The sequence below is a fragment of the Engystomops pustulosus genome, chromosome 1 (assembly GCF_040894005.1).
Source record: "Engystomops pustulosus chromosome 1, aEngPut4.maternal, whole genome shotgun sequence".
NCBI lineage: Eukaryota > Metazoa > Chordata > Amphibia > Anura > Leptodactylidae > Engystomops > Engystomops pustulosus.
In genome coordinates, this window is record NC_092411.1 from 251,203,126 (window position 1) to 251,217,131 (window position 14,006).

Sequence of the window (14,006 nt, forward strand, 5' to 3'; positions counted from 1 at the left end):
GTTTGGGCAATTTCTTTAAATTTACCCAAAGAATGATAAGGGTGTTGGGGGTCACACTTAACACTTTAACTCAGTTAAAAGTGTTTAAATTACATCTAAACATATGCGGTCGTGTCCCCGCCTGATTTCTATGGAAATGCATATAATCTGTAACCAGCATCCAGCGTTTTGCATTTAAACAATACAGGAAACCGGGTGATCGTTACTGAGCGCATGAGTTTCCATAGAAAACAGAAATTTTTAATTTCTAAACTGAGTCAAAGTGGTAAGTGTGACCCCACCATATAAGAGGACAGTATTGTCTTTCACCATGTTGCATGAGCTATCATGGTATTTAAGAAAGTCTCCTGCTGCATCCAGGAGGGTGACTGGAGGACAGACAACAGGCAGGTGTGTGGTTCAGTCTATGCACTTCTAAGGGAGTCACAAGTGAATGGGGAACCCACAGGCAGCTACCCTCTGTGCCCAGATGTGGTGGGCATGTGGTTTCTGAATTTCGGATTGGCACAACCTTTAGAAAGAACACAAAACACCAGAATTCACATAGAAGCATCTCTCCGCACACACACAGTAACTACACTTGGTACTGGGATAACACATAAGTCAGCTATAAAGATTGCACACATTATAGCGGCAGAAACTACAGGTTTATTCAACAATGATCACAAGCAGCTCTGAACAACAAGATTACATCCAGACTAACAATATTTCACTACGAATGTGTGCTACACCAAGTAAAACCTGGCTGCATAGAGGCTGATGCTAGTCTGTTTTATCACTGCACATGACTTCATACATGTACGTGGGGTCCTAATCCAAGATAAAGACTTCCATATTCAACGCCTGCCAAAAGCAGCATCAAGATAACATACAAATATGCTCTATGATGGAGAATCCTTTCACAACTGCAATTCACATTCCAAAATAGCTTTAAAAATGCATAATAGTCCACCATATCACATCCCAAACCCTTGTGTTCACAAGAGGCAGGTTAGGTTATTAGGATAGATGATCACCGCTCTCCATAACAAGTGTGAATGCCTCAAACTAGTGAACTTTGAAAAAAGTTCCGAGATATTGAACCTTAAAACTTTTTTTTCAGTTACAATTTCACCTGTTGCGGGCGATTTTCTTTAAGGCGAGAAACACACGTAGTGAGTAATGTAGCAATGTCTATTCATATTAAAAGTTGTGGCTGTACTGTTGGGACACTGATAAAGCTACAAGTACTTATTAAACACTGGTTCAGTGATCCAAATATCAAATAAAAAAAAAAAAATAAAAAAAAATAAAATATATATTATATAATATATATATAAAATATATATAATATATATATATATATATATATATATATATATAATATATATTATATAATATATATATTATATAATATATATATATGCGTGTGCATGTAGGAGTGCGTGCATGCATGCATGCAGGAGTGTATGTATGTATGCATGCATGTAGGAGTGTATGTATGTATGCATGCATGTATGTAGGAGTGTATGTATGTATGAGTATCTATGCATGTATGTATGTAGGTAGGAGTGTATGCATGTATGTATGTGTCAGGAATGAAGGGGAAGAAAGAAAAAAAATCTTTTGTTCTTCCCTTCACCTGAGATAGGTCTTGCAATGAAGCAGGAACAGTACAGATGGGACTCACTACACATGCTCCAGATCTCCGGTTCACACAGTGCAGTCATTTTACATATTTTCATATTATACTAATTTTAGAGTTCAAATATACAAGCCACAGAAGTATACAAGGCAAAGAAGTTGAAAAACAAGAATACCCAAAGACAAACAAAAAGTGGTGGAGATGATGGCCCCCATAGAATATAAACGTCAGGGGGAGAAGAGATAAACAAAATAATCAGAAAAAAAGAAAGATGAATAGAAGAAAGGGCCCAAGAAACAAGCCCAAAGAACATCAATAAAGCCCCTTAATCATTGCATGTATCATATTTAAAGGAAATCTACCACACTTAAACACTGGTGTGTCCCGTCTGGCAGGATCTGCTCTTCTTTTAGCTTTGTATGCCCTTATTTTTACAAAAAAAAAAAAAAAAAACTTTAAAAATGATGCAAATGAACCAGAGGGGCTCTGGACTTAATTAACAGCTATGAAGCCCAGAGCCCCTCAGGTTCATTTGCCTTATTTATAAAGCATTTTTCTGTAAACACAAAGGCATAAGAAGTTATAATAAGAGCAGGTCCTACCAGAGGGGGTGCACACCAGCAGGTCAGTGTTCTTGGTTTACAGACCTTAATCCTGGTGGTAGATGCCCCTAAGGTGACCCAGTAGAAACATATCTTCCATAACTGTCAAAGTCACTTGTGCGAGAATTTGAGTAGGACATATTACAATTCAACATTTGTTTGATCTCTAAGTAAGACACTCGGGTTTAGGTAAACTAATGATACTTGGAATTTTGATTGGTTTAAGCTTCTACAACACACACATTCACCACACACCACAGACGCCAATACACCTTATGGATTTAATCATCAACACCCACGGCTACGCCCGTCTCAAAGCAAAACAATCTAGAAGTCATGAGTAGTAGAAAGCCACTATACCATATCTAGATGGTTTTTGCATGGAGAAAGATAACTGCAATCCAGATCCTAGAAAAAGGGGAAATAATGGTATGATTTATTCAGAAATTTGCATTAATTGTTGGCAAGATAACAGAGCTATGACTATTGGAAGACGGATACCAGGGCATATTTAAAAGGTTTTACTAAGTATACAAGTTATCATTTATCCCCAAAAATCACAAGAACAGGACCTCCCTGCTCAATGAATGGTGCAGTGGCAGAACAAGCAGGTCTCCCTGTCGGCAATTTGCATTCAAGTGAAAGAAGCAGTAAGGCAAAGGCTTGCCCTGATGGTCCACCCATTATAAGAACGGGTCCCCCACTCTCTTAAGAGCAAGGAGTTCCAGCACTCAGACCCACACAATCCCTATTCACAGGATAGGGAATAACTGTTACTACGGACAACCCCTTTGCTGTGCCTATGCAGGAATGCCAGCGTATGATGAACAGGGCGCGCTTTGATGAGTATAAAATGACTACAAGTTATTAAGATGCCATCAAGTTCCTGAACGGATGCCACATCTGGAACTAACTTGGAAACAATTAGGTAAGACAAAGCAGCCTGGGAACCCTAAGCAATGCAGAAGACAACCACACAGGATTAAACTAAAACTCCATACAAGACCAAGCAATCTCCCCCCACCTTAACATCTGTACACGGCAGTAAAGGAGTTAAATAAAACCAGGGTCACCTATACAGAGAAACTAAAGCATTGATTTTCCTCCTCGAGCCCTGACAAAGAGAATACAGTGTATGAAACAGACATCAATGTGGCTTCTGCTCTCCAAAAGAGCTTCAACAGGATGTTTTATATTTGCAATTCTTAATATTTTGGCCCACTTGCCTAGTTACTATGAGGTAACAAATGGCTCGTTTTTTATTTTTCTCCCCAATTGAACCAGGGAGGTATGGCACATGCTATTTTTGTAACAGCTTTGAAGATAAAGCGCTGGCTACAGCACAAATAGAAAGGGGCCTATTGGGTGCCAAAGCCACAGGCCTGCATGGTTTGCTGCAGATGTACAGAGAGTATTGATTTCCACGGTTAGGGGAAAATCAGAAACTTGCTTATGGAGCAGACATTGTAGAAGTGCAAGCTACGTAGCTCTGGAATCATTCACATGAACTCAAATTGAAAAACTTACACTACACACATTAACGTCCATCCTGAAAAACACTACAGTAGGTCTTGACTTAAAGGGGTTGTCCAGACACACAGGTGAAAAATTAAGTTCCTGTGGACAGGGGATAACATGCTGATTGGTGTGGGACCCCCAAGGATTATAAGAATGGGTGTCCATTGTTCCCCAAATGAACAGAGCAGCCAGTTGCACAGCTGCTCTATTCATCTCTATGGCATTGACGGACATTGGCGAATGTCGTACTCGCCTGTCTTCATCAGTTCCATAGACAGCGAATAGAGTGGCAGCATGCACGTCCAACCTGACAATCAAATTCATTTAGTGTGCAAACGACCCTCGATCTTGTGATTCCCGAGGGTCCCACCACTGGGGAGAGTCACCAATTCCAAGTTCAAGGACAACTACCACCACTGATTTACTGATAGTACAATGTCAAAACTTACACGCAGAAAAGTCGCTTCCCCCATTGTTTTTTTTTTAAAGGAAATTCCATTTTTGGATTCTTCTTAGAAACACTTCAGAAGAATATAGTGAGGAGTCGGAGGTGCCCGGCTGCATTATTGGAGCTCCACTTGGTTCCCCCGAGTGATTAGATATGCGCGCCCCCTCTCTCGTCAGGTTAGCTTGGTCCTGTCACAATCCGCGGGGGGGACCAGCCCAACCTGAAGAGAGAGGGTGCGTGCATATCTAATCACTCAGCGGAGCCAAGGAGCGCCTCTTGCATCAATTATTACCATGATGTGCAGAGTCCAGTCCTCGGCACTGTGATAAGTGCACAAAATTTAGTCACTTCAGGTTCAAGATTTACACACTGACTTCAGTTGTTTGATAGAGCCCTAAAAAGGAAACCTATCAGCAGCGTTGTCTACACAATAACCTTGAGCTAGGCATTAAATTTCACTTCAACATTCTCTCTTTTATATTAAAAACAGCCCTCTTGGCTACTTGAAAAACTTTTCATGTGATATACAAATGAGCTTAGACATGTCAGACATCTGAGGAAATAAATTACACTAAGAAACTGGAGGGGAATGTCAGACGCCTCCATTTTAGACAATATAGAACCATTATGATATTATTTTAAAAATGAAAATCTCAGCTTTAAAAACACACCAGGGATACAGGGTGTGAAAGACAACAACACCGTCTGTAACTAGCTCAGAGCACATCTTCAAAGGAGAGAATTTACATTCAATGTATGGAGCTGTGGTGCGGGAGCAATACCCTACAGATGATATAGGTTTAATATGGTGGGGGGTCTGACACCTCATATCCATCCGCTGAAAGATTAATCAACCTTCCTCCGGAAAGGCGATTCATAATGAAACCCCTGAGGCGTAACTTTGTAGCACAAATTTCTGAAGCTAAGAAACGTAATTGTATAAATCTGAATGTGGTTGTTTTTCATAGACCCCTTTCAGATACACAGTAAGGATATCCAAGTTTCAAAAATTAGTGTTAACAAGCTTTGTTTGCGTCCCTTTTCGGACGATGGACATCATCGTGCCGGGGGGAATCAGGGAGCTCAGAGTGCTCTGTGATCATGCAGAATAGAAGACTATGGGGGCAGCTCTCAGGCTCTGCATGAAGCCTCAATAGAATACAATTTAAAGCACATGATATAAAGAAGCGTCTCCTCGTATTATCAGTGACAACACAGAGCTACAGAGAACTACAGACATCCGTACCTTGAGCAAAAAGATCACTCTTGATACTTTACAAAGTCTTTGCATCTCATGGGTTGCTAAACGTTAGGAAAATTAAGAAGTTTTGCCAAACTCCTTGACAAATTCTTTTGAAGAAAAGCAACTTACTTGAAGATAATGAGAAAACTTATGACAAGTAATCCTTATACAAAGAGCTAAGATATGAGAAAGTATAAATATATTATAGTAAAATAAATAAAATAAAACATGAAACACATGAACAATACCTTCCAAGCTTACCTGGAGGGGGTATAAGAGGAGGGGCTGTACTGACATTTGGAGGAGGAGGAAATAATGGAGGTGGAGGGAGGTGAGTTGGAGGAGCTCCGGGGGGAAAAAATGGCGGCGGTGGCTTGATAAAATTATTATCCACCTCTGATGGAGACTGTTCTGTTACTACCTATAATTTAATAAGCACAAAAAGCATTAAAAAAAAAACCTTCAACAATTTTACATTGTTACATATATATAACTTAACTACCAGCAATACAAAACGCAGCACATATAAACTATTAAGATTATAGAGTGCTATCAGTGTATCCAAAAGATCACAGAATTCTTTAATGGTCATTTATATTCTGAATATCATTGGCTGCTTTGGTTTTGGAATTTGCCTCGTCATTAAAGGCTAAGCACAAAGCACACAAAGGCCCTTGTACTTCTAACAGCAAATGTGCTGCAACCCCACAAAGAGGAGGTCACTTCACTTTAAGCAAAAGCTGGAGACCTGCCAGAAGAAACAAGTTCTGTAGTATCAAAATTCACAAATGCTAGCAGTTCTTTCTCCCTCTACAAGATTAACACAGAACAAGGAAATTCTGATGCAGGGGGAAGAAACTATTTCCTACTTTGTCGAGTTGTATAAAAAATGTTTTCGTTGCAAATGCTTCTTGGTGAAATCAATAGAATGCATCTATTACGTTTTCTTGTTTGTTACCTTGAAAACATTGCTGCATTTCTATAGTATCGACCTTAAGTTATTGAACAAGTTAAGTTATCTCATCCTAGACGAGCATCATTTCTTGCAGAGATAAGGAGTATAATCCAGTCACATTGTTGGTGGTGATCACGCTTTAGAAATAGCAAACCAATTTAATTGCATTTCAGTCAATGCAAATTAGTTTGCGGGTGGAGAAATAAAGCCAAGTAATGCCACAGTGCAAGCTGACCACAAAATGAATCTGGCGGGAGAGGCCACGAGAGACAAGATTTTGCAGGAGTATGTAAACCTGGAGCAAACTGTAACTGTACTGCAATAAAAATTGTATTCGGGAAATGCTGCACACCCTGGCATACCTGGATATTGCTTTCATTTGCACCTCTTCGACGCCCCTCCACGCGTGTGATTGTGGTGGTTTGCCCAATGACGTCAATTGTGCCCGAGAGCTTCCTACTGTACAAAATTACAACAGAGAACAATTAAAACCCAACTTGTCTGAAAGCACAGAAACAACTCTGGCTGTGAACATAGGGTTCAGATTCAGAGAGACATTCCTCTGCAACTAATGACCACATTTACTTTCATTAGGTGCAGGCACTCCAAAACTACAGTCACTGCTCCTCTTATGTGAGCTGGAGACACCGTCACCATTGGATTCCTACTCAATATTATACATTTTTTTCAAACAAAACTGTAGCAGATGGCAGACATGATTCTTAAAACCTTACCTCGGAGGTGGAGCACCAGACTTAAATAAGGATGTAGGGGATGCAAACTCTGGCTTGGTTGTCTGTAGAACAGCATCTTTCTCTGGATTCCCAGTTCTACCCTGTTGTACCTATGTATAACAAAACCAAACCAAACCTAATAAGGAAAATTGGTATAACAAAGGGATGCCCACCCATCGGCATAATGCAAGTCCATGCTCTCTGAAGATTGACAAACAAATGGACATAACTGTAAAGTATTTGGGGGATGTAGACCTATTGCTAAATCCGGCAAAACTACTTTTCTACGTACCGTAATTTTATTTGTTGTCGATGAGACTGGAAGTGCTTCCAGGCCCATCCTAAGTCTCTTCTGTTTCTCACAGTACGCTTTCCAGGTATCTTCATTAAATCCATAATTGAAATAATCTGATAGATCAGCACCTAGAGGAGAGAAACAACATTATAACATGATAATACACACAGGGGGACCAGCATAGACATGTGGTAGATAAACCACAAATTTTTACGCCTACTGTTAATGGATAGAAATCTGGTCCACAACGTTACCTGGCTTTCTCCAAGGTTTGTCTTCAAAAGAATCCAAATCCACCTCCACCAGAGGAACTCCATTAATACTGCCAGGGGCGTCCAAATCAACCCCTTTCACTTTTCCTCCTGTGATAATAAAAGAGTAAATAAGTTATTTGTTAATAATGTTTATACATGAGTAAGACAAGTAATGGGATGTAGCTTACCAGCAGCTCCATAGATTCTGCCTCCAGTTTTAATGTTCAGGTTAACTGGGGTTGTCCCATAGCTCCTGGGATATGAAACATTTACATGTTCAGCAAATGAATTGTACACAAGATGTACCTAGTATTAAAGCCATAGAAACATACCCGTACTGAGGAGCTCCAGTTTTTATATCTCCTATTGTCACATGGACATCATCGTCATCATCATCACTGTCGCTATCGCTGTCATCTTCAGTTTCAGTCACCTTACACAGGAAGAAAAATATGCATAAGATGATAGTGTGAGAAATGTTAAGCTGTGAGGCGATTTCCACTTCCTCAAGAGTAGGATATGATAATATATAGGTAAATATGATATACTACTTGTGCTCATATAATGTGGAGCAGAATTTGACAAGACTCCTCAGAGACAAAGTCCTACATTCCCCATTTACTGTAGATGCCGAACTCAGAACTCTTCCAGTCCCCCCTCAGTAGTCCTGCCAGTTTATATATTCTTTCACAATAAGCAGCCTCCCTTCACAACAGCATATTCCTCATTCTAACACCAAAGGATAAATGATGAGGCAAATTTACACCAAATTCAGGAATCTATGCACAAGACCCAATATGAAGTGGAGTGGAGAAGCATGGTAGTACGTCACATGTCGGCTGCAGGTTATTGGGGGGGTGGGGGCTCACGGGCTGAGCCCTCTCCAGAGCCAGTGGGTGTTTGCTGCATATTGCAGCAAACACCCACAACTAGTGCTAGCATCGATCACGTGTGTTAACCCTGGCCAGTGCCACATGGGCGCCGCTATCTTGTCTTTGATCATTGCTTCCTGTGATATCATCGAGGAGTAGTGATCAGTTATACAAAGACCCGAGGCGGTCTGATTTTAGCCAATCTGTTACAAAGTGCAATTTGCACATTATAACAGATGATGCAGAAAATTCCCATATACAGGCGGTCCCCTACTTAAGAACACCCGACTTACAGATGACCCCTAGTTATAAACGGACCTCTGGATTTGGTAATTTACTGCACTTTAGCCTTAGGCTACAATAAACAGCTATAACAGTTATCAATGGTTTCTGCAATTAAGGTTTATTGTTAAACCTGGTTCTTATGACAATCCAACATTTCTAAAATCTGATTGTCACAGAGACCCAAAAAAATTTGTCTGGATTATAAAATATACAGTTTCGACTTACATACAAATTCAACTTAAGAACCTATCCTGTACGTAACCCGGGGCTTGCCTGTACTGCCTGTAGTATGGAAGTATATGGTAGGATGAATCAGAAACCCTCAGGTTAAAGTACCCTAGGGGTCTGATAAATCCTGCGTTTAACCCCGTAACAGAAAACTAAAAATTTTATGAAAAGTAATCAAAGGCAGTACAGTCCTCAAATTGGAAGCATTAAAAATGGCATCAATAGTTGCAAAAAAAAAAAAAATAAATTACACCACCCACAGCTCCGTACACCAAAGTATACAGAACGTGGCAAAATGAAAAATTAATTTTATGAAGAATTATTTTTGTTATTTATACAGGCAGTCCCCGGGTTACATACAAGATAGGGTCTGTAGGTTTGTTCTTAAGTTGAATTTGTATGTAAGTCGGAACTGGATATTTTATCATTGTAATCCCAGCCAGAACTTTTTTGGGCTCTGTGACAATTGGATTTTAAAAATGTTGGGTTGTCATAAGAACCAGGATTAACAATAAAGCTTCATTACAGACACCTGTGATAACTGTTATAGCTGTTTATTGTAGCCTAGGACTAAAGTACAATAAATAACCAATATCGAGTGGTCCGTTTGTAACTAGGGGTCGTATGTAAGTCGAGTGTTCTTAAGTAGGGGGCCGCCTGTAATATGAAAACATAAAACCAATATAAATTTTGTATTCCCGTGATCGTACTAGGAAGTAGACACGTCATTTGGGGCCGTAAAATCCAAGCCCACAAGAAGTGGGGCAAATTCGTTTTTTAACCGGTTTCATTGCATTTGGAATTTTTTTTCCCCCGATTCCCAGTACATGGCATGGAATATTAAACACTGTCACTATGCAAGTGCAATTTGTTACACAGAAAACAAACCCGCACACAGCACTTTGCATGGAAAAATAAAAGAAGTTATAGATTTTTGAAGGTGGGGAGTAAAAAATGGAAACGCAAAAACTAAAAAGGGTCTCAGCGTTAAGGGCCTGGTTTCCTAAAATAATATGATAATGTGATAAACTTAAATTACAGAAAGCAAAGCATAAAGAAAGTTATTTCAACATTATAGGTGGATGAAATTAATGTAACAATTTCTTTAATGCTTATGTCATCCATAAGAAACCAAACAAAAAAATGTGAAAACTGCCTAAAGAAAAAAATAAAGAAATAACCTCACCGTTTTGCCGACGCCATTCTCTGTAGTTTCTGGTTCAGCAACAGGTAATGGATGAGAGCTACTGCACAAATGAGAAAATGTAGGATAATGTAAGAGAAGGCTCCTGACTGGTATGACTATATACACTTGGAACAATATTCATGTTCAATAAGAACTAGTGTACACCTGCATCAGCATAAAAAGAGCATAACAAAAACTAAAAACAGAATCTGTACACCATTGATATGAATGCACCTTCCATTACGTATCAGATATCAGTAGTGCAAAAAAACAAAACAACAACTGCTCCTCTACATTTCAGCTACTAATAACCGGACCTGCAGCTAACTGAGGCTTCTAACAACCGGACCTGTGAACAATAAAAATGACAACGCTATTGGTAAGTTTACACAATTTTTTATTGATTCGACTCCTAAATGGAACTTTTAAGGGTGATGCCACACATCACATTTTTTACCGTTTTAAAGCATGCGTTTTTGAATGTTTACCGTGCGTTTGGCTGCTTTGAACCAGTTTATCTTCATTTCTAGAAGTGTAGCAGCTGTGAAACAGATTAAAACCAGCCAAACACATGGTAAACTTTGAAAAACATTCAACGCATGCATTTTAAAAACGCCTGAAATTGCACGCTTCGTTACTGTCCAAAAACGCGAAGTGTGGCATCCCCCTAAGAACTGGGCTGGAGTTACTCAGACCGGCTCATACATAGTAATTGCAGTACCAGCATCCGCTGATAGGTGGGGGTCCAAAGAGTTGGACATCAACCCTCTGATATCTTTAATTCAGTATAGTATGTGTAATTACCATCAAAATATAGCAGGGGCACTTACTCATACATCCAGGCACTGTGATTGTGGTTATCTTCTTATATTTGTTATCCATAGCCTGCCTAAAAATCAAATTTTTAAATTATGCTATTGAGTCAGAAGGGCTCTGAGGACATTACCAAAGCCTATCCATGCTCCAGCTTCACAGGCTGCTACACTGTGCACTTCCCCACCTCCCAGTGTGCAACATTACAGCAGGCAGAGGGAGTGGGAAGTTTTGATGAAACCAGGGGTGAGGAAGGCAGGTTTACATTCAGGCAGCCTGTGAATATACACGGCACCATTGACCACCCTCCTGACTGATTAGCATAATTTTGCAATGGGATTTTGTAAGGAAGAAGGCGATGGATAACAAACATAAGAATATTACCACAGTCGCAGTGCCGGGATCTATAAGTATGTGATAGATTTTCTTTAAAGCTGATTGTTCTGCTTCATCTGGCGATTCTATACATCAGAAGTCCATTCACAAAAATCTATTTTCAGGCACAAATTTAGCTTACAATTCTGCCTTATGTGAACATGAAAGGAAATTAAATTCAACTGCAATTGGACGCATTAGGGTCCTCACCTTGTGATGTCTTCTTCATCATCTTCTGGTCCAGCAGCCTCATTTTCCTCTATATAAAGACACAAAGAAAACAACTTTACAGACAGATCCCCCGTAGCAGCGCCAAGCAATAGAAAAGGTTAACTTTTAATTCATTATCTTTCTGTTCTTTAGGTTACCTGCACATGAATATGTGCAACATAGGGCAGAAAAAAATTCATCTGGTGTCATTGGTGTGTGACGTCTGCTCACACGTTGATGATGGTAGAAAACGGCCAAAACATTCGCAGCTTGGGCAGTCGGCTCACTTACTGGATCATGGAAACAACTGCTGTGTGTATGTGTGTGTGTAAACGTAGCATTAGGCTAGGGACACGGCACAAAAATGTCAAAGAGAGGGACCCCACTCCCACATGGAACATATATAGCGGAATAGAGTGTATAGGCATCATATGGATGTTCTTTCTTCTGAAGTTCACCAGTGCTTGCCACAGCAACATGAGCTGCTTAATAGTAGGTCTCAGGTGCCCAACAGCCCCCCCCCCATCATAAAAGGCGCCATCAGCAACGGACTATTCTAAAGGGTCAACATCTGCAAAGATTGTATGTTCTCTACGTGTTTGTGTGGGTTTCCTCCAGATCCTCCAACACTCCAAAACATACTGGTAGGTTGATTAGATTGTGAGCCACATTGGGGATAGGGACCAATTTGGCAATCTCTGTGCAGTGCTGTGGAATCTGTGTGCGCTATATAAATAAATTATTAAAGGGGATGCAGAAACTAACACTCCAGCCCTGTCACCTGGTGCTGCGTATTTCAAAGACTAAATGATCTCATGAAAAGGAAAGTAATTACGGATTTATAAATCTATAACATAATACAGCTCCAGCTAAGTAGATCTGATTTATAAAATCCAATGTACACAGTTGCTGCACAATGTGACCTCCGCAGTCAGTTCTATCACCTTAGACATCTTTTATAAGATATAGAGATTAAACCCTACAAAACACATAAACAATGGAGTTGAATAGCAGCAAAATGTGCTGTGAAATTCCACATAAACATTCTTGTGTCCAAGCAGCTACACTAAAGTACCAACCTATGACTTTCGGTTGGTACTTTAGTGTAGCTGCCTCAAAAACAAATCTTTTGGTACCTAAATTAAATGGGGTTTCGGTTCCCCACCCCCTACAAGTCTTCATAATAGGGACATCAGTATATGATTGTTGGGGCCAGCCGTACTGTATAGGTTATATATAGGAACGCTGAGTAGGGGACTACAAAACGCCTTTAAGAGAGGTTTCTAAACCACAGGATAGGTCTGCTGATGTCTAGAAACACTTTTAGGATGTGGGTTTGAGAAAAGGGGCTGCCAAAATCCATCCCATTGCGCCGGTGGTAACAGCGAGTACACACTTGTAGTGCGGAGGGATGAAGGGCATTGATTCTATGGAAATCAGATCCATAAGAGATTACAATGGGGACAGGCGGCTTTATAACTAGCAGTACAGTGGCTGAAAACAGGGAACAATAGCCTTACAGTCAAAAATAAACTTCTCTAGGGGTTTCAAGTGGCTCATTAATTGGACGTGCGACAGGACAGGGGGTGCACAGGGAGTCATCTCCTTTCCCTCACTGCTGTATGACGGGTACAGAGAGCTAAGCATCAGTGCACACGCTGCGGTTCCTCGGCACAGGCCGCACTATTACAGGACACACACAGTAAGCCTCGTACCCCCGTACAGCCACTCTTCCTCCTCATCCCCGCCTCCTCCGCTGCCCGCAGTCACTGTGGTGGGGGTGACCGTGCTCGCTGCTGTGGGAGAGGTGGTTGAGGAAGGAGCAGCGGCCGTGTTAGAGGCGCTAATCTCCGACGTAACCACCATCCGCTCCAGCAGCTCCCCGCTGGCGGACATCTTTCCTGTGCAAAGAGGGAAAAAAGCCGCTATCGCGAGAGCTTGCGCCTCCAGTCACGAGCAGTCCCGGAATTCGTCGGCAACCAATGGGAGGGAAGTGTCATTGTCACGTGACACCGCTCGTGCCGTAACGGCGGCCATTTTACTTTTGGGCTCAGTTTGCCCCTTTTTAAAAAAAAAAAAGAAAACTTTATTAATAGCGATTTAGTACAACTATCTGTAAGACATAATTATTACTAATTATGTTTAAACATTTTAGGATCTAGGGTGCATTCACACATGGCGTCTTGGAGGCGTCTAAATGCATGTGTTTTTTAAATGTTGCAATGTGTTTTGCTAGGCTGCAAGTGTTTTTCTTCATTGCTGCAAGTGTAAGCAGCTGTGTAAGTGGAGGGGTGTGAAGGGGTTCGAGGGTGTCAGAGTAATAATAATAATAATTCTTTATTTATATAGCGCACACAGATTACA

General features: G+C 40.6%; 1 protein-coding gene across 5 annotated transcripts in view; it reads right to left on the reverse strand.

Moving 5' to 3' along the window:
• FIP1L1 (factor interacting with PAPOLA and CPSF1) overlaps positions 1-13,634 on the reverse strand; it is a 33,339-nt gene extending 19,705 nt beyond the window's left edge. For 2 of the 5 annotated variants that reach the window (XM_072124358.1, XM_072124348.1), the window contains exons 1-11: positions 13,358-13,632; positions 11,643-11,691; positions 10,245-10,305; positions 8,006-8,106; positions 7,862-7,926; positions 7,674-7,781; positions 7,417-7,547; positions 7,125-7,234; positions 6,753-6,849; positions 5,697-5,856; positions 2,587-2,634 (exon numbers count right to left, since the gene is read on the reverse strand). In XM_072124358.1, coding sequence (XP_071980459.1) covers positions 2,587-2,634; positions 5,697-5,856; positions 6,753-6,849; positions 7,125-7,234; positions 7,417-7,547; positions 7,674-7,781; positions 7,862-7,926; positions 8,006-8,106; positions 10,245-10,305; positions 11,643-11,691; positions 13,358-13,538 — 1,111 coding nt within the window. In that variant the 5' untranslated portion in view covers positions 13,539-13,632. Of the gene's footprint in view, positions 1-2,586; positions 2,635-5,696; positions 5,857-6,752; positions 6,850-7,124; positions 7,235-7,416; positions 7,548-7,673; positions 7,782-7,861; positions 7,927-8,005; positions 8,107-10,244; positions 10,306-11,642; positions 11,692-13,357 lie in introns of all 5 variants that reach the window. The other 3 variants (XM_072124367.1, XM_072124383.1, XM_072124375.1) reach the window with 3 other exon arrangements.
• Between the last annotated feature and the right edge of the window lie 372 nt (positions 13,635-14,006).